The 17919-nt window shown below is 45.5% G+C and overlaps 1 protein-coding gene across 6 annotated transcripts in view; it reads left to right on the forward strand.

Moving 5' to 3' along the window:
- GSG1L (GSG1 like) overlaps nt 1-17919 on the forward strand; it is a 249653-nt gene that overhangs the window by 152008 nt on the left and 79726 nt on the right. For 4 of the 6 annotated variants that reach the window (XM_029057523.2, XM_029057531.2, XM_029057530.2 and 1 more), the window contains exon 4: nt 11707-11892. The exons of the other annotated variants lie outside the window; for them this stretch is intronic. In XM_029057523.2, the coding sequence (XP_028913356.1) occupies nt 11707-11892 (186 nt within the window). The remainder of the gene's footprint in view (nt 1-11706; nt 11893-17919) is intronic. 6 annotated transcript variants of the gene reach the window in all.

The following is a 17919-nucleotide window of genomic DNA, read 5'->3' on the forward strand; positions in this document are numbered from 1 at the left end:
AGTGCCAGAAGGAAATAAACTGTAACCCCCAAAGTGATAGTTTTAAGGAGAAAATAACATAGGTAAAACGAAGAAAAGATCATGGGAAATGAAGTTGACCCTGTTTAATATATATTGGTTCTAGACAGATCTACCGAGTTGAAGAAGAAGGAGACCTCTTGAGAACCATGCAAAGGACTGTTCCTTCATCTCTGCTAATTTTATGGGGCTTAAGTGGAATTTCAAAAATCACCTCTGTTACTTGGAGACTATACCTCTTTTACTGATTTTACTGACAGCCTTTTCTCACAGGAAATATGGCTTTCCCATCCTTAATTTCATTGCCCTCTACCCCAGAAAAGGGGTGCTTTTCTTTTTTCGCTGTTTATCCACTTTGCAATTTCTCGTCTGTTGTTTCTTCTCCCCGCTCTTCAAAAGTAGAGCAGATAAGGGCAGCAAAATTTACTCAGTAGATTGTATCATAGTCTCCCTAGGGAAGCTCTGGCGAGCTCAGGATATTTAAAATGTAAGTGGGAAAACCGTGGACATTTGCATTCTAGTGTAATGTGCCCTAGGAAATAGAACAGATGACAGTGAGGGAGTTTCCATTTCTAACTTGTATGATTCCATGAAATAAGTTATTGTTAACCGTTCCTCCCATCGAAGGAGCCTTAGCTTTGCTGCAGCAGTAGGAGAAAGGTTGAACGTTAAACTCTAAGCTCGTTTTAGTCAGGGAACATGTCTATCAACTCCCTTAAACTGTACTCTTCCAAGCACACAGTAAGTACTCAATAAATAAGCAATGATGATGAAATCATTCAAAATCCATGAATGAAATTACCCGTTACTACCTTCCATTGAGACTTTTTTCTTGAGCGATTGTAATTGGGCTGCTTTGCTATGCAACTGTGAATGAGGATCAAGCCTAACCATTCTGTATTTAGGACTTCTGAGGGAAGATATGGAATTAGAAACTCTCCCCAGGATCCAGTCGGTAGGTCGATGTAGGCCCCAGCAGCTTCAGCTGAAACTGATTTCCAAACAAAATAAGATCAAAGATGGGATTTAATTAGTACCACACACTGTAAAAGATCACAACAGGGAAAGCTAAAAGCAAGGTTTGTAAGGTAATATTTCAAGGAGCTGAGGCTCCTGACTGGCAGGGCCAAGTTAAGGCTTAACAGAAGACATACCATGTGCTAGCCTGAGAGGTCTGCTTGGGGAGAACTCTAAAATAGGGTTTAGTCTAAGAAAACACCTAAATTAAGGCGATGGCCACATTTACTTGCTGTAGCTTCCATTCTGACCCAGGTAAGCTTGAAGCTTGATCTCAGGAGAAGCTGATAGGTCACACTTCATAGCCAACAGGAATCCCCAACTGTCTTCCTTCCCTCAGGAGAGCTTAACCCCACCCCAAGGGGAGCTTGAATTTCCCTACTATTGGTAGAGGAGCCAATTCTAGAATGTTCCAGGTGACTCTGGGGTTGGCAGGTGGTGTGGGGGGAAGGAAGGTGGAGTATGGCCAACCCTCTGGTGGGCCTGTGACCTGGGAATCTAACTCTGGTGAGGAATTCTATTTCTGAAAATGTTGAACAGTAAGAGTGTTTACCTCTCTGTTAGCTTCTGCCTGGGGCAGATGGAGCTGTGCTAGGCAATTTGGGAGTAAATTAAAAAGTCCCTGACCCTCCACAGCTTATATCCTATCCTCCTTCTTCAGGAGAATGCACATGATATTTTTATATGAACACAAGTAAAATTCTAGGTCAGCCCACACTGTGCCGAACAGGTACCATCCCCCTTTAGGTAAGTGCTGCTGAGTGTTAGGTGCTTTTTCTGAGGCTCTAGCTATCTGAGGATAGACAGATAATGGATGATCGATCCACTCATCTCCACTGCCATCGTGGAGAGGAGGAGTGCCACAAAGCATGATTCAGCTCTGACTACTTGCTTCCTTTTCTTCTACAGCATATAACTCCTACTTTCCATCCCCCCAGCCCTCTTTCCTTCCCCTACCTTCTCCCGGCAGGTGGGTGAGTCAGGTCTTTGACAGTGTCACTGATTGGAATTCATCACCGGTTGACTGTATACACTGTTTTATCTTCTGTGGCATTGATGATTCTGGGCGAATAGCCAGGAGAGGAATGCTGACCCAACTCTGGGTGCTAGGTCAGTTCCGGCCCAGGCTCGGAGGTTTGGATGTAACTTGGGATGGCCTCGAGGCACTATCCCCGCCCTCCACCAGCCCCAATCAGGAGAACTCACACTGGACGCTGAGTCAATTTCAGGGCCATCTCTGCTCTGCATTGGTTTTAGTGGCCCTGGGATTCCCAGATTCTCCAGACTCCTGGATTCCTCTTAGTTAGTCAGTCGTATTTATTGATCACTTACCGTGTGCAGAGCACTGTACTAAGCACTTGGGAGAGTACAATATGACAAACACATTCCCTTCCCACAACGAGCTTACAGTCTAGAGGGGGAGACGAACATTAATATAAATAAATAACCGATATTTACAAAAGTGTTCTGGGACTGGGTGGGAGGATGAATAAAGGGAGCAAGGTAGGGTGACACAGAAGGGAGTGGGAGAAGAGGAAAGGAGGGCTTAGTCAGGGAAGGCTTCTTGGAAGAGATGTGCCTTCAGTAGGGCTTTGAAGCAGGGGGAGTCATTGTCGGCTATGAAGTGGGAGGGTGTCCAGGGCCCGGACGTGGGTGAGAGGACGGCGGCAAGATAGAGGAGATCGAGGTTCGGTGAGAAGGTTAACATCAGAGGAACAAAGTGTGTGGATTGGGTTGAAAGTAGCGAGGTGAGGTTGCGGGGGTGGGCAAAATGACTGACTGCTTTAAAGAGACCCAATCTCCCGGGCTGGATAATTGAACTGACCAAGACTCAGTGGAATTCCTGTGGGTAGGAGAAGGTCCAAGAATGGATGTACCAGGGCTTCTCTTACCTGACTAGGCGCCCCTTTGTGGGTGTTGTTTTGCAGGAAATCCTTGGGGAGACTGGCCAAGGATCGGAAAGGAAAGGAGACATGTATACAGTCAAGGTAGGAAAGGAAAGGAGAGTCTACATCTCCCAGTAGGTAAAGAAGCTGAATGCTTATATTTTCCAGCAGCCACCGGGGCTTTCTTGGAGAAATTTGCCTTCACTGTGACTGGTAGAACTAAGCCTTTATTTGGGATTATGTAAACCTACAGTCTTCTGCGTACTCTTTTTTCCTCTGCCTTAGTGGAAAGAAGGTAGCTCGTGGAATTTTGTTCCTAACCCACCCTAAGGGCATGTAGTCAGTTTTTCCTCTTTACTTAATCAGTATCTGTAGGAAAATAGGCCAGAGAAAAAAAAGGCTGGTGACTTACTTCAGGAGGTTTAAAGTTTTCCTTTTTCTACTTTTTCCAAGCCAAAGTGTTCGTGTACAATTGCTCTTTTGTCGTCTACACAATCCTTGTGGTTAGGGGTAATCAAGTCACAAGGGGCTGGTCTTTTAGCTTTTTGTGTTGTGATTTATTTCTGAGTTTGTCCTTTCTAGTGGAATCTCTTCTTGCATTCTTTTCAGTTGAATTTTGGATTAAAGCATTGGTTGTTTGCCATCGTTCTCTTTGGGGAAATATTTTCCCTCTCTCAGCCATGTTAACCAGGGACTCTTGTACAGCTCGCAGTCGAACCCTGACCAGAATCCTCATCTCTCTTATTCCTTATGAATGCTCTGGGTGGAGGAATGCTGTCAGTCTTATAGAAGCAGGATGGCGTAGTGGATAGAACACGGGTCTGGGAGTCAGAAGGACCTGGGTTCTAATCCTGACTCTGCCATTTGTCAGCTCTGTGACTCTGGGAAAGTCACTTAACTCCTCTGTGTCCCAGTTCCCTCATCTGTAACATGGGGTTTAAGACTGTGAGCCCCATATGGGAAATAGACTGAGTCCAACCTGATTACTTTGTATCTACCCCACCACTTAGAACAGCGCCTGCCAAACAGTGCCTGCTTAGCAAATTGCCATAAAAAAACCCAAAACTTGCTTCTTAGCGTATGAAGGCCCTAATGTCAGAAACCTGAGTCTAGCAGAAGACTTCTCTGGAATTGCACCCCTTTGACTTGCTCAGAATTTTAGTTGTCTGCCAGGGTGGTAAAATCAGACTTCACTTTGGCAGTGGTTTATCCTACCTGGGTCATTTGACACTTTCCAATTTATTATGTACAGCTCCAGTCTGGCAAAGGGAGTTTAGCCAGGGGCAGTGACAGCTATGATTACTAGTGAATCCTTCCTCTTAGTGCCTTCGCCCCATGAGCGGAAGAACAACTCTGCCCCTCCACTGCCTCTTGAGAGCAGTATACATCAGCTGCTCGAAAACTCATACGGTGATAAAGTAACACCCCATCTTCAGAGGTTATGTGGTGTTGCCGACCAGAACAGTTCATGGAACCCTCCAAACTCAGTATTTTATTGATGTATATCCCAGAACAAGATTTAAACATACGTAGCACTACTCATTTTCTTAGTTAGTTCCACTAACTAAGGAACACTTAGTTCTTGTGTAGGCTATCTATTCCTAAGTGCTTGGGAAAGTACAATTCAACAGAGTTGGTAGATTTAATATCTTTACCCTAAAGGAGCTTATACTCTACAGGGGGTGAGAGCCATTAATGTAGATTAGGAATAGGGAGCACTGTACTCGTCCGCTCAACTGTATATATTTTCATTACCCTATTTATTTTGTTAATGAAATGTACATCGCCTTGATTCTATTTAGTTGCCATTGTTTTTACGAGATGTTCTTCCCCTTGACTCTATTTATTGCCATTGTCCTTGTCTGTCCGTCTCCCCCGATTAGACTGTAAGCCCGTCAAACGGCAGGGACTGTCTCTATCTGTTGCCGACTTGTTCATTCCAAGTGCTTAGTATAGTGCTCTGCACATAGTAAGCGCTCAATAAATACTATTGAATGAATTATAGTATAGGCATATTTACATAAGTATTATGGGGCTGGGCTGAGTATCAAAATGCTTAAGAGGGGTACACAAATCATGTTCAGAGCCGACACAGAGGGAAGTTGGGAATCGAGAGATAAAGGGCTTAGTCTGGGAAGGTGTCTGGGAGGAAATGTGATTTTAGGAGAGTTTTGAAGGTGGGGAGAGTGGTGGCTTGTCAGGTTTAAAGGGGGAGGGCGTTTCAGGCCTGAAGGAGGACGTGGGCAATGGGTTGGTGGTGGGATGGATGAGATCGAGGTATAGAGGGTAGGTTGGTGTTAGAAGATCAGAATGTGCAGGTTGGGTTGTAAGAAATTCATTCACAAGGCCACACTGGAGAAGCAGTGTGCCTAATGGGTAGAGCACAGGCTTGGTAGTCAGAAGGAATTCATTCAGTCGTATTTATTGAGAACTTACTGTTTGCAGAGCACTGTACTAAGCACTTGGGAGAGTACAATGTAAGAGTAAACAGACACATTCCCTGCCCACAATGAGCTTAGTAGTTAAAGGAGTTTATAGTCTAGAGGAACTGAGTTCTAATCCCAGTTCTGTCACTTGTCTACCTTGTGTCTTCTCCTGCACTTAGAAGAGTGCTTGGCACCTAGTGCTGCTAAGTAAGAAGTCACTTAACTTCTCTATGCCTCTGTGCTTCTCTATGCCTCAGTTTCCTCAGCTGGGAACTGGGGATTAAGACTGAGAGCCCCATGAGGGACATATACTGCGTCAAACCTGATTAGTTTAGTACAGTGCCTGGCACATAGTAAGCACTTAACACCATAAAAAAGGAATCAGTGAGGTTAGGAGAAGGAGAGAACTGAGTGCCTTAAACCCAGTGGCGAAGAGTTTTGTTTAATGTGGAGGTTGGAGGAGTGAGGAGATATGGACTGACTGGTTTTTCAGAAAAATGGTCTGGACTAGAGAAAAGAGAGACAGGATGCTGGGAAGTGAGCAAAGAGACTGATGCAGTAGTCAAGTTGGAAATGAGTGCTTTGGATCAGCACGGTAGCAGTTTGGATGGAGAGGAAAGGGTAGATTTTAACAATTTTAACAATGTTGTGAAGGTAGAACCAACAGGATTTGGTGACAGATTGAATGTGTGGGTTGAATGGGAAAAATAGTTGATGATAATGCCAAGAATACAAGCTTGCGAGACTGGGAGGGTGGTGGGACTTTCTACAGTGATAGAAAGTCATGGAGAGGACAGGGTTTGAGTAGGAAGGTGAGGGGTTCTGTTTTGGAAATGTTTTAAGTTTGAGGTGTCGGCGGGACATCCAAGTAGACGTGTCCTAGAGGCAAGAGACAATGTGAGACTGCAGAGAAGGAGAGAGGTCAGGTCACCGGCAGCTCAGGGATGGATTTGAGAATATTCTGTGTAGAGATGGGAGTTGAAGCCATGGGAACGAATGAGTTCTCCAAGGGAGTGGGTGTACACAGAGAATAGAAGGGGATCCAGAACTGAGCCTTGGGGGACTCCCACAGTTAGGGAATGGGAGGCAGAGAGAGAACCTGAGAATAGGCTGAAAATGAGCCACCGGAGAGACAGCAGTAGAACCAAGAGAGTAAAATGTCAGCAAAGCCCTGGTTATATAATGTTTCCAGGAGAAGGGTGTGGCTCACAGAGTAGGAAGCAGTTAAGAGGTCGAGGAGGATGAGGATATACGGCCATTCTATTTGGCTAAGGATGTCATTGAGGACCTTTAAAAAGGCTGTTTTCGTAGAAGGGAGCGGAGCGGAAGCCAGATTGCAGGGGGTTAAAGGGAGAGGTGGATTCAGTGAGAATAGACACCTCGCTCCAGGAGTTTGGAGACTAGGAGGGAGATGGGGCAATAACTGGAAGGAGCCTTGGGGTCAAGGGAGGTTATTTTTTTAGGGAAGGGGACCCGTGGACATGCTTGAAAGGAATGGAAAAGGAATCTATGACTAAATGACTAAATTAAAATGATACCCCATCCATGACGAATGTTGGGATGACCTTTCCTCTGGGTAGATGTGAGGCTCAAAGAAATACCAGTGCACAGGCATTGACTAGACTGAAAATTATTATCAGGACTAAGTTTATGTTAGTTTCCTCTTACTTGTATGAAGTCTTCTCTGGCGCCCATTCACGATGTGCCATCTCGCTTTGAGAATGGACCGTTGACTGTAAGAACTGAGATCCTATTTGTAAATAACTTCCTACAGCCATTGCTGGGCGACTCTCAGAGTTCAGGTTAGCGTGCCCTGGAAATGGCCCAGTAGGTGATGGCCACCATCCTATGGCTTTTAAATTTAATCCTCCCCCAAAGTCAAGGAAAACATTTGGGGTTCAGCTAATGATATTGGGGGTAACCAAATGCCCAGTCCCCTCCCTGTGATAGAAAGTGTCAGTGTATTAGCAGGTTCACCATATACAGATTATTCAGGCGTTCTCTTAGGGTATGATATTCTTATCTCTCTGGACGGTCATTCTCGGTCTCCTTCGCAGGCGCCTCCTCCCCCTCCCATCCTTTAACTGTTGGAGTTCCTCAAGGGTCAGTTCTCGGCCCTCTTCTGTTCTCCATTTACACTCACTCCCTCGGTGAACTCATTCGCTCTCACGGCTTCGACTACCATCTCTACGCAGATGACACGCAGATCTACATCTCCGCCCCGTCCTCTCCCCCTCCCTTCGGGCTCGCATCTCCTCCCGCCTCCGGGATGTCTCCACCTGGATGTCGGCCCGCCACCTAGAACTCAACATGAGCGAGACTGAGCTCATCTTCCCTCCCAAGCCCGGTCCTCTCCCAGACTTCCCTATCACCGAGGATGGCACGACCATCCTTCCCGTCTCTCGGGCCCGCGATCTCGGTGTCATCCTCGACTCGTCTCTCTCGTTCACCCCACGCATCCTATCCGTTACCGAGACCTGCCGGTTTCACCTTCATAATATCGCCAAGATCCGCCCTTTCCTCTCCACTCAAACGGCTACCTTACTGCTACGGGCTCTCATTATATCCCGGCTAGACTACTGTGTCAGCCTCTCTCCGATCTCCCTTCCTCTTCTCTTGCCCCGCTCCAGTCTATTCTTCACTCCGCTGCCCGGCTCATCTTCCTGCAGAAACGCTCTGGGCATGTCACTCCCCTTCTTAAACACCTCCAGTGGTTGCCTATCAACCTCCACTCCAAACAAAAACTCCTCACTCTAGGCTTCGAGGCTGTACATCACCTCGCCCCTTCCTACCTCTCCTCCCTTCTCTCTTTGTACCGCCCACCCCGCACGCTCCGCTCCTCTGCCGCCCACCTCCTCACCGTCCCTCAGTCTCGCCTATCCCGCCGTCGACCCCCGGGCCACGTCCTCCCGCGGTCCTGGAACGCCCTCCCTCCTCACCTCCGCCAAACGAATTCTCTTCCCCTCTTCAAAACCCTACTTAAAACTCACCTCCTCCAAGAGGCCTTCCCAGACTGAGCTCCCCTTCTCCCTCTACTCCCTCTACCGCCCCCCCTTCACCTCTCCGCAGCTTAACCCTCTTTTCCCCCCATCTCCCTCCGCTCCTCCCCCTCTACCTTCCCATCCCCTCAGCACTGTACTCGTCCGCTCAACTGTATATATTTTCATTACCCTATTTATTTTGTTAATGAAATGTACATCGCATTGATTCTATTTAGTTGCCATTGTTTTTACGAGATGTTCTTCCCCTTGACTCTATTTATTGCCATCGTTCTTGTATGTCCGTCTCCCCCGATTAGACCGTAAGCCCGTCAAACGGCAGGGACCGTCTCTATCTGTTGCCGACTTGTTCATTCCAAGCGCTTAGTACAGTGCTCTGCACATAGGAAGCGCTCTAAATACTATTGAATGAATGAATGAATGAATGTGATTACCCTGAATCTACTCTAGCACTTAGAAGAGTGCTTGGCCCTGGTAAGTGCTTAACAAAAGCCACAGTTATTATTCTAAATGGTTAACTAGTATTGATTTTCCTTGATTTGGTATCAAGATCTCAAAGAGCAACAGTAATTGTACGACAGTCTTAAACCTGATCCGGGAATAAACACATTGTCCCTGATCTTGGATTTATTCATAATCTTAGACCCAAACCCCTGAAATACTGTTTTATTTCCTTGGGCAGATCCCCACTAGGCCATCCAGAGGTCCTTCCTTGTGTGTTCACCCGGCTGAAACTTAACCCTCCGGGTGGACTCCCGTTACAAAGTCATTTCCCTTCTCAGCACTGTTGTACTTGTGGTCTGCTTGTGTTGTGTTGTTTGTGGCTTGGCCTGACTCCTCCCCTTCGAGGCTCTGGAGTCCCACCTCTTTGTCCAGTTCCTTCGTGGGGATTGATATGCTCCTGCAGATGTCATCCTGGGCACGTGTGACATTTTATGTAAAACAGCTTTGTCTCTGGGAGGGTTTCCTGAGGATTGAGCAGTTTACTGATTCCAGAACTTTTTATTCTTTTCATGGTATTTGTTAAATGCTGACTTTACCCCAGGCATTCAGAACAGAGTCTGACCCAGTGTCACCGGGATGTCACTCGGGAGCAGCGGTGTTAGTGAGCTAAGCTTATTAGCCTGCCTAAGGTTTGACCGGTCAAAGGTAGATACCAGCTAATCAGGCTAGCACAGTCCATATCCCACATGGGACTCATAGTCCTATTCGCCATTTAAGGGAAGCAGCATGGCCTAGTTGCCAGAGCACAGGCTTGGGAATCAGAGGCCTGGGTTCTAATCCCAGCTCTGCCACTTGTCTGCTGTGTGACCACAGGCAAGTCACTTAACATCTCTAAACCTCAGTTCCCCCATCTGTACAATGGGGATCGAGACTGTGAGCCCCACGTGGGACAACCTGATTGCCTTATATCTACCCCAGCGCTTAGCACAGTGCTCGACACGTAGTAAATGCTTAACGAGTATAATAATAATACAGATGAGGTCCCTGAGGTACAGAGAAATGAAGTGATTTGCCCAAGGTCACTCAGCTAACAAATGGCAGAGTCAGGATTAGAACCCAGGTCCTTCTGACTCCCGGGCCTGTGCTCTATCCACGAGGCCATGCTGCTTATCAGAAATGATGCTGTTTCTGGCAGTTTCCAGCAGTCTGTGTGAGGGGCCTACCCTGATCAAAGCATATCTTCTCCCCCTCTAGACTGTAGGGTTGTTGAGGGCAGGGAATGTGTTTGTTATATTGTGGTACTCCCTCAAGTAATTAGTGCAGTGCTCTGCACAGACTTAAGTGCTCAATAAATCTGATTGATTGATCTGCACGCCTACATAGTAAGTGCTCAATAAATACAATCGGTTGGTAGATTAAAATGCTTATTGGTTTAACACTGTGCTTACAGAGTAATGCCCATCTTCTGACATGGCATGATGCTTCAGACTGAAGCATAATTTTACCATGTTTATACTTCACCAGGTGCAGCTTAGCATTTTGGTTTGTCATCATCTGGCTATTTCAAGTAGTCAGCAACTTGGGCTCAGCTTGCAGCACAGCGAGGAAAAGGCATTTTACTCTACCGTGACCTAGACATCCTCTTCGTCTGCTAAATTGTGTTTTATTGTGGGTATAAACATCAATTGGTTTGGGGATTAAACCCTCCCATTCTACCTTAAAGTAATATCATAACTTCGATTGCTCTGGTGGCTTAGATTATCTGTGACTTCTAATTTCTAAGACCTCAGTCCCATCTGTTACTTTGTTTTTCATTAAGCTTGTGCTTGGGATAGCCTTAAAGTCCATGTCCACTGACGAGGAGCCCAGATGATTCCGAACTGCTTCTTGGGGACTGCCAAGTCATCTGAAAAGTGACATTATACACCAGCCCACACCTGGTAAACCCAACATCCTAGGTTTTCCATTGTGGACAGGGAGCTGGTTGCTTTCCCAGATTTCTGTTTTCCTTGGCAACGCTTCAAATTGTTTTTCCAGAAGTAGTGATGGGTTTACACTGCACTACCCCCATCTCTTATTTTCTCCTCCGATCAGTGGCAGGCATTGCGAGACTGGCCGGGGTTAAGGCTGCTTGTCTTTAGCTGTGGAGTCTAGCTGCTGAGTTCCTTCATCCCTCTTCACACCGTTAAGTGCGACACTGATTTCTGCGGTAAACACCATTGGGGTTTTACTGCCAGTAGTGTCATCTTTAAACCTGAAGGACATGTATCGAAACAAATGAACGTAAGAAGTGAGGGGGGGAGGGGGGAGTGAGGGGTCATTGCTTAATGGCATAGAAATATTTTTTTTAGCGAGAAAACATGCAAACCTTTGAGTCACAAAGATGAAATGAATCACAGATAGAGAGAATATACTTTTGCTATCTCTACCCATAGGTGTTATGATGACAGAGCCATTAGCTATTGTACATGGGTAGATGGATAGAGGTTTGGGAGAGAATTGGCTTTTAACGCCAAATTGGACATGACAGCCTTCGGAAGAGTTTTTGATATTCCCCTTCCCCCAGATTCTCCTCCTCTGCAGTTATTAGCAGGAAGAGCTCTATTTGCACCGACTGGATCCTTAGTCATCCTAAACACATCCCTAGACTGAGTCCGGATTTAAGAAATGAATCACAGAAATGGAGGGATAACGGGGACTTCAGAAGCTTGGACTAGTTGGTCCCCTTGGCCTCCAGGTGTGATTACACGGGAGCTGAACCACAGATTTCACTGTTTTAAAAGCAAATACCCCAGAAAATCTCCTTTGGGTTAAGACTGCTCTGGTGAGTGTGTGCATTGCTATATAGATTACTGATGAATAAGTCCGAGTCAGAGGTGTTTACCAAGATGCAAGTGTCTCTGGGTTTACTTCTAGGTATCATAGGACATTATGGCAACGGGGAAAACAATTCTTACTCATTATGTCTGCTGGGCTCCCTGACAACATGCGGAGACCTGGGGAACGCTGGATCAGACCAAACGGTAGCTGCCAGCGGAGGCGAGAAGTCACACTGCTCATGCTGTCTCTACTCCTGGAAACTCCATAAGGCTCATACCTTTGGTAGGAATAATAATAATAATGTTGGTATTTGTTAAGCGCTTACTATGTGCAGAGCACTGTTCTAAGCGCTGGGGTAAACACAGGGGAATCAGGTTGTCCCACGTGGGGCTCACAGTCTTAATCCCCATTTTACAGATGAGGGAACTGAGGCACAGAGAAGTTAAGTGACTTGCCCACAGTCACACAGCTGACAAGTGGCAGAGCTGGGATTTGAACTCATGAGCCCTGACTCCAAAGCCCGTGCTCTTTCCACTGCGCCACGCTGCTCCTCTAATAGGAGAGACCATGGCAGTTGAGAAGCAGCCTAGCCTAGTGGATGGGCCTGGGAGTCAGAAGGACTAGGGTTCTAATTCCTTCTCTGCCACTTGTCTGCTGTGTGACCTTGGCTAGGTCACCTCCCTTCTCTGGGCCTCCGTTACCTCATCTCTAAAATGGGGATTAGGATTGGGAGCCCTAAGTGGGACATGAACTGTGGCCAACCTGATTAGCTTGTATTTACTCCCGTGCTTAGTACAGTGCCTGGCAAATAATATGCACTTAACAAACACCAAAAAACTCCCACCAGCAACAACAACACAAAAACAAAAACTTCACAGTCCCAGAAGTCTGAACTCTGGAGAGCTAGCAAGAGTAATACACTAATAGTAATTATGGTATTTCAGTAAGGATTTATTATGTGTCAAGCACTGCTCTAAGTGCTGGGGTAGATACAAGCTAATCAGGATGGACACAGTCCATGTCCCACATGGGCTCCTAGTCTTAATTCCCATTTTACAGATGCGGTAACTGAGGCCCAGAGAATTGAAGTGACTTGCCCAGGTCACACAGCAGGCAAATGGCATAGCTGGGAATAGAACCCAGTCCTCTGACTCCCAGACTTGGGTCTTTTCCATTAGGCCTTGCTGCTTCTCTAGTAGAAGCAGACTCTGTTGTTACTCCCGCAGCTCCAGCCCCTTGGTGGTGAGCACTTCCCAGAATGAAGTAATCCTCTGGGTTTCTGAGGAAGGAGAGGTGGGGAGAAGGGATGTGGATGAGTCGGGGGCACTTCATCTGTGGGTTTGAGCCTAAAGGAAACCAGTTGAAAACTCCAGACCTAAGTTGTCCACCCGTTTAGGTCTCAGAAAGACCAAACAGGCAAACATCCCCCAAACAAACAGCATGCCTTTTGAAAGACCAGGCCTACGATTGACAAATGAGAAGCAGTGAAGCCTAGTGGAAAGCTCCTGGGCCTGGGAGTGAGCAGGACCTGGGTTCTAGTCCCAGCTCTGCTGCTTGTCTGCTGGGTGACCTGGGGCAAGTCAAGTCACTTCTCTGTGCCTCAGTTTCCTCACCTGTAAAATGGAGATTAAGACTGTGAGCGCCCTTTGGGACATGAACTGTGTCTAATCTGATTAGCTTGTATCTAACCCAGTGCTTAGTACAGTACCTGGCATAGAGCAAGTACTTAACAAATACCATAAAATATAAAAAAAATCAGTAATACACACAAGCGCATGCATACATATGAATAAATGAATGAGAGAGAGAGAGAGAGACATGTTCCTTATTTTCAAAGATGAATACTACTACTGCTGATGAATACTCCCTGCGTGTTAGGCTGAAAAGATCAAATGACCTACCCTCATGCATTGTTTAAAAGTAGGGATAAATCCTTGACTTTCCCCATCCCCACCCCCATTAGACCGACCTCTGTTTTTGACTCTGCTTCCTTACATCCCGATCTTCACAGAGCCTTTGTGCTAAGAGAGCGCTACCCTCTTCCGATTGCTGCCCAGCAGCCTGGTCTGTCTGCTGCAGCCGTCTCCCAAAAGACCCTGACTCTTACACGCTATTTGAGACTGTTTCAGAAGGATTTTGGCTAGAATCCCGCTTGCAAGTATACAGTTTACTGTACACATGCCCGGGGCATGTCAAACACAGCGCATTCACCTTCTCATCAAATGACAATCCGAGCTCACCAAGGAGTTCCTGGCATGGAGTCAGTCCAGGAACTGTGAGATATGAAATGTTCAGTCACACAGCTGCTCTTCGCAAGCGCAGAGTTTTGGGGGGTTTTGTCATAGAAGAGGGTAGAGGGTAAGACTGTAAACAAGCTAACTAATTAATTTATCTTCCGTCCATGACAACCGTCTTAAAAGAGGAAGCTAAGTAGCTATGCAAACAGAGGGCATTTATCCCAACGTGCTACATGTTTCAGCAAGAGCTTCTGGGTTTGTTTTTTTCACATGCTGTGATAACCCTGTTCCCACAGGTCCTGGGTTGGCATGTGCCCGATGTGCTATGCTGCCAAGCCGGCACCATGCTGCTTGTATCTGACAACTTTGTAGCTACCATTCCAGAAGGTCGCCTGGGCAAGCATAGAGCTTGGCAGGACAATTGAAAAGGATGGTCATTTGCATGGGTCATTTCTGGCTCAAAGTCATATACAGGTGCAAATGATCAATTTGGGGTGCAAAAAAAAAAGGGGGGAGGGACCAACCAGTGTGGAAGCCTAGATGTATTTGATCTCCCTCATAAACAGGGTGGAAGCAGTCCCCGATTTAAAATTGTTGGAGACTGGCTTAAGTGGTTACACCACAATTCAACTTAGACTCCTAAGTAAAGCAAGATTCGGAAAATAAATAGCAGGGAGGCTCTCTTCAATAACTTTATGAGAAGCAAAGGAGTGCAAGTGGTCTGGATTGCTCCTCTATAGAAACATCTCAAAGGGCACAAGAGCTAAAGTTTCACTGCTCAAGAAGATTTGGAAGAAAACAAGACTCCAACCTGGGTATAACACAGCTGTTGTTGAGATTTCATTCAATAGAAAAGGCAGCAAGAAAACCTTGTTTCATTTTATCTGTTAATAGATGAAAGAAAATGTTACTACCCCCCATATTAAATGGGATAAAAACCTTAATACCTATTACACTAGAAAAGGAAAGTCTTTTCCTCTTTTCTTTTTACTTTGTTAACGAAGATTAATTGTAACTAGATAACCAGATTACGTGATGGGAGAATTCATTCACTCATTCAATAGTATTTATTGAGCGCTTACTATGTGCAGAGCACTGGACTAAGCGCTTGGAATGTACAAATCGGTAACAGAGACAGTCCCTGCCCTTTGACGGGTTTACAGTCTAATCGGGGGAGAATGAAAAGTCAGAGTAGGAAGGGTAGGAGATTTGGCTAATTATTTGAAAAAACACTGTTTGAATTAGCGAGACCTAATAATATTCATCCTTGGACATTAAAAGTTGGATTATTATACTTTAGAGCCGTTAGGTTTTCCTTTGGTAAGCTGGACTCTTTGGTGGAGCCGGAGAGAGGCTATAGAGCCTGAACAGCTATACCCCAGGCCAAACCTACTACAGCGTGTCACTCCACCAAAATAGAAATGAAAGGATAACTCCCTCCCTCCAAATCAAGATGACATTCCTATAACACCTTTAACATAGCCTGCTCACAGCTGCAGCAGCGGGAAAAAAATGGACTTTCTCTGCCCAGATCCCTCAAGGCTTTTGATTATGCTTTAATTATATTCTCATCCAACTAGGAAAACATGAGCTTGAACAGACTGTTCTTGAGTGACTGCACAGCTGGTTAGGGAGTTTCGCTCCAAAAGGAGTCATCAAAGGGGAGACATATCAAGCGATGTTCCTTGGGGGTCAGTTCTTGATTCAGCGGCCTGGATAATAGACGAGAAATTGCGTTCAATTAAGTCCACAGAGATTAGATCAAATTTTATATCGAATCTTCTAAGGTTTTAGCAAAGTGACAAGTTGGGGCACACGCCTCCCTCGACTCCATGGGTGCCAGTGACTCTCCATACTCTGCTTCATCCCTCCACCTCCACACACACCAAAATATCTCATTGTTTGTTTTCCTCTCGGTAGCACGGCAGAGTTTAATGGTGGGAGAGAGAATTTGAGGGAACGGCCAGGAGGTGGGGAGACGAAAAGCTTTATGACCTGCTGTCTCATGATTCCCCTGGAAGCCTCAACCTCCAGCTTGCAAGGGTTGATGAGAATAAGAGCAAGGCAGGCCACTTAGAGAGGAAAAGAGGCTTCATAGATCAAGGGGAAAACCGAATGGCTAGGCACCAATGGATTGGAAAAAATCTGAGTACCCTAGAGAACCCCACTGAACACAGCACCTAAGAAGGACTTTGTGGATCAAAGGAACAAGTGGAAGAAATTCCTAATGAGATTTGAAAATAGAGGACAGACAGGCAAAGGAGTCTGGAAGGGTCTGGAGGACAAGCCTGAGTTAGTAGTAGCCTTTCCAGGGGCCAGCAGGAAGATGGGCTTGATAACCCCTGAAATTTGTTATAGCCCTAGGGCTCTAGGTATATTCATGTTCTAAAATTGCTCGCGATTTGATGATTTAAGTTTCGTGCTGGAATTTGAGAACGTTTGTTAAGATCATTTAAGCCCTGGGCATTCCAAGTAGTAACTGTAGACAACATATTAGTAAATGTAATTATAAATTAATAAATCAGTTAGCAACTTGATATTGCAATTAAGTGAAACATCATTAGCATAAACACCCCAAGACCTAATCAGATAATGGCGAATCAAATGGAAATGAAGATCTCTCATTGGGCGTTAAGATCAGAATTCTTTTCCCTCATCCAGATGGTATCTCCAAATGAGAAAATATTCTCCCCAAGAAAAAGCAATTCATGCCCAGGGCGTGATCTCCCCCTGAAAATTTGAAGAGGAATAAAGAGACTATATTAGCCAAATGAGGGATGGTGATTTCAGGCAAAATAATTGACTTTTCTCAAACACAGGTCACTTTAAGCACACTGAATATTAGAGCAGGTGATAAAACCTCCAATATAATTTTTTGGGGACTAAATGTATGGAATATTTCTACCAACTCTGTGGTATTGTACTCTCCCAAGTGCTTAGTACTGTGTTTTGCACACAGTAAGTTTTCAATAAATACGATTGATTGAAATGTTGCTAGGGGTGCCATAAGAAGTGACACGACCTAGTAGAAAGAGCGTGGATTGGGGTTCTAATCCCAGATCTGCCATTTGCTTACCGTGTGAAGTTCAGCAAGACATTTTACTTATCTGGACCTCAGTTCCCTCATCTGTTAAATGAGGATTAAATACCTGTTCTACATTCCCCTTACGCCGGGAATCCCATGTGGGACAGGGACTGTATCTGACCTGATGATCTTGTATCTACCCCAGTGCATGGCAAATGATAAGCTTTTAACAAAGACAACAATTATTGTTATTATTGATTTGTGGGATTACATGAATATCAGGTGTCAGTTTTGAGAACTAACATTCCTTTCCAGGTTTCTACGGATGACACCCAAATCTACCTCTCCAGCCCCAACCTCTCTCCTTCTCTGCAGTCTTTCATTCCCTCCTATCCTCAGGCCGTCTCTACTTGACTGTCCCACCAATGCCTCCCCTTCAACTCATCCTGTCCAAAACTGAACTTCTCATCTTTTTACCCAAACCCTCTCCTCCCCACAGCTTTCCTCCCATTGATGCCCCTCTCCTCCCTGCCTGCCAAGCCTAAATCATTGGCATTATCCTTGACTCCCCTCTTTGAACTTGCATATTCAGTCAAATCATCAAATCCTGTCAGTTCTGTCTTCATAACATCTCCAGAATCTTCCCCTTTCTCTCTATTCATTCTGCTACCACACTGGTTCAAGGTCTGTCTCAATCAGTAAAGTGGTATTTATTGAGCACTTACTGTGTGAAGAGCAGGTTACTGAGCACTTTGGAGAGTACAGCAGAGTAAGCAGACACAATCCCTACTCTCAAGGGGAGGAAGGGGAGACAGACATTCAAGTAAATTCCAGGGAGGGGAGGCAACTGACTATAATGTATAGATCGAGTACATTTTAGTTGCCATTGATATTGCAGTATGAAAATGCTTTGAAATTAAAGTCATTTTTCCATTTTTTATCAATTAATCACTTGACTCCAGGAGCGTCCCCAGGCTCATCTGTTATGCCTGCTGCAACTTAGGAATGGTAGGGAATTTCTTTTAAGAAGCATATTGCTTAATCTAT

Source organism: Ornithorhynchus anatinus, chromosome 2 (genome assembly GCF_004115215.2).
Source record: "Ornithorhynchus anatinus isolate Pmale09 chromosome 2, mOrnAna1.pri.v4, whole genome shotgun sequence".
Classification (NCBI taxonomy): Eukaryota; Metazoa; Chordata; class Mammalia; order Monotremata; family Ornithorhynchidae; genus Ornithorhynchus; species Ornithorhynchus anatinus.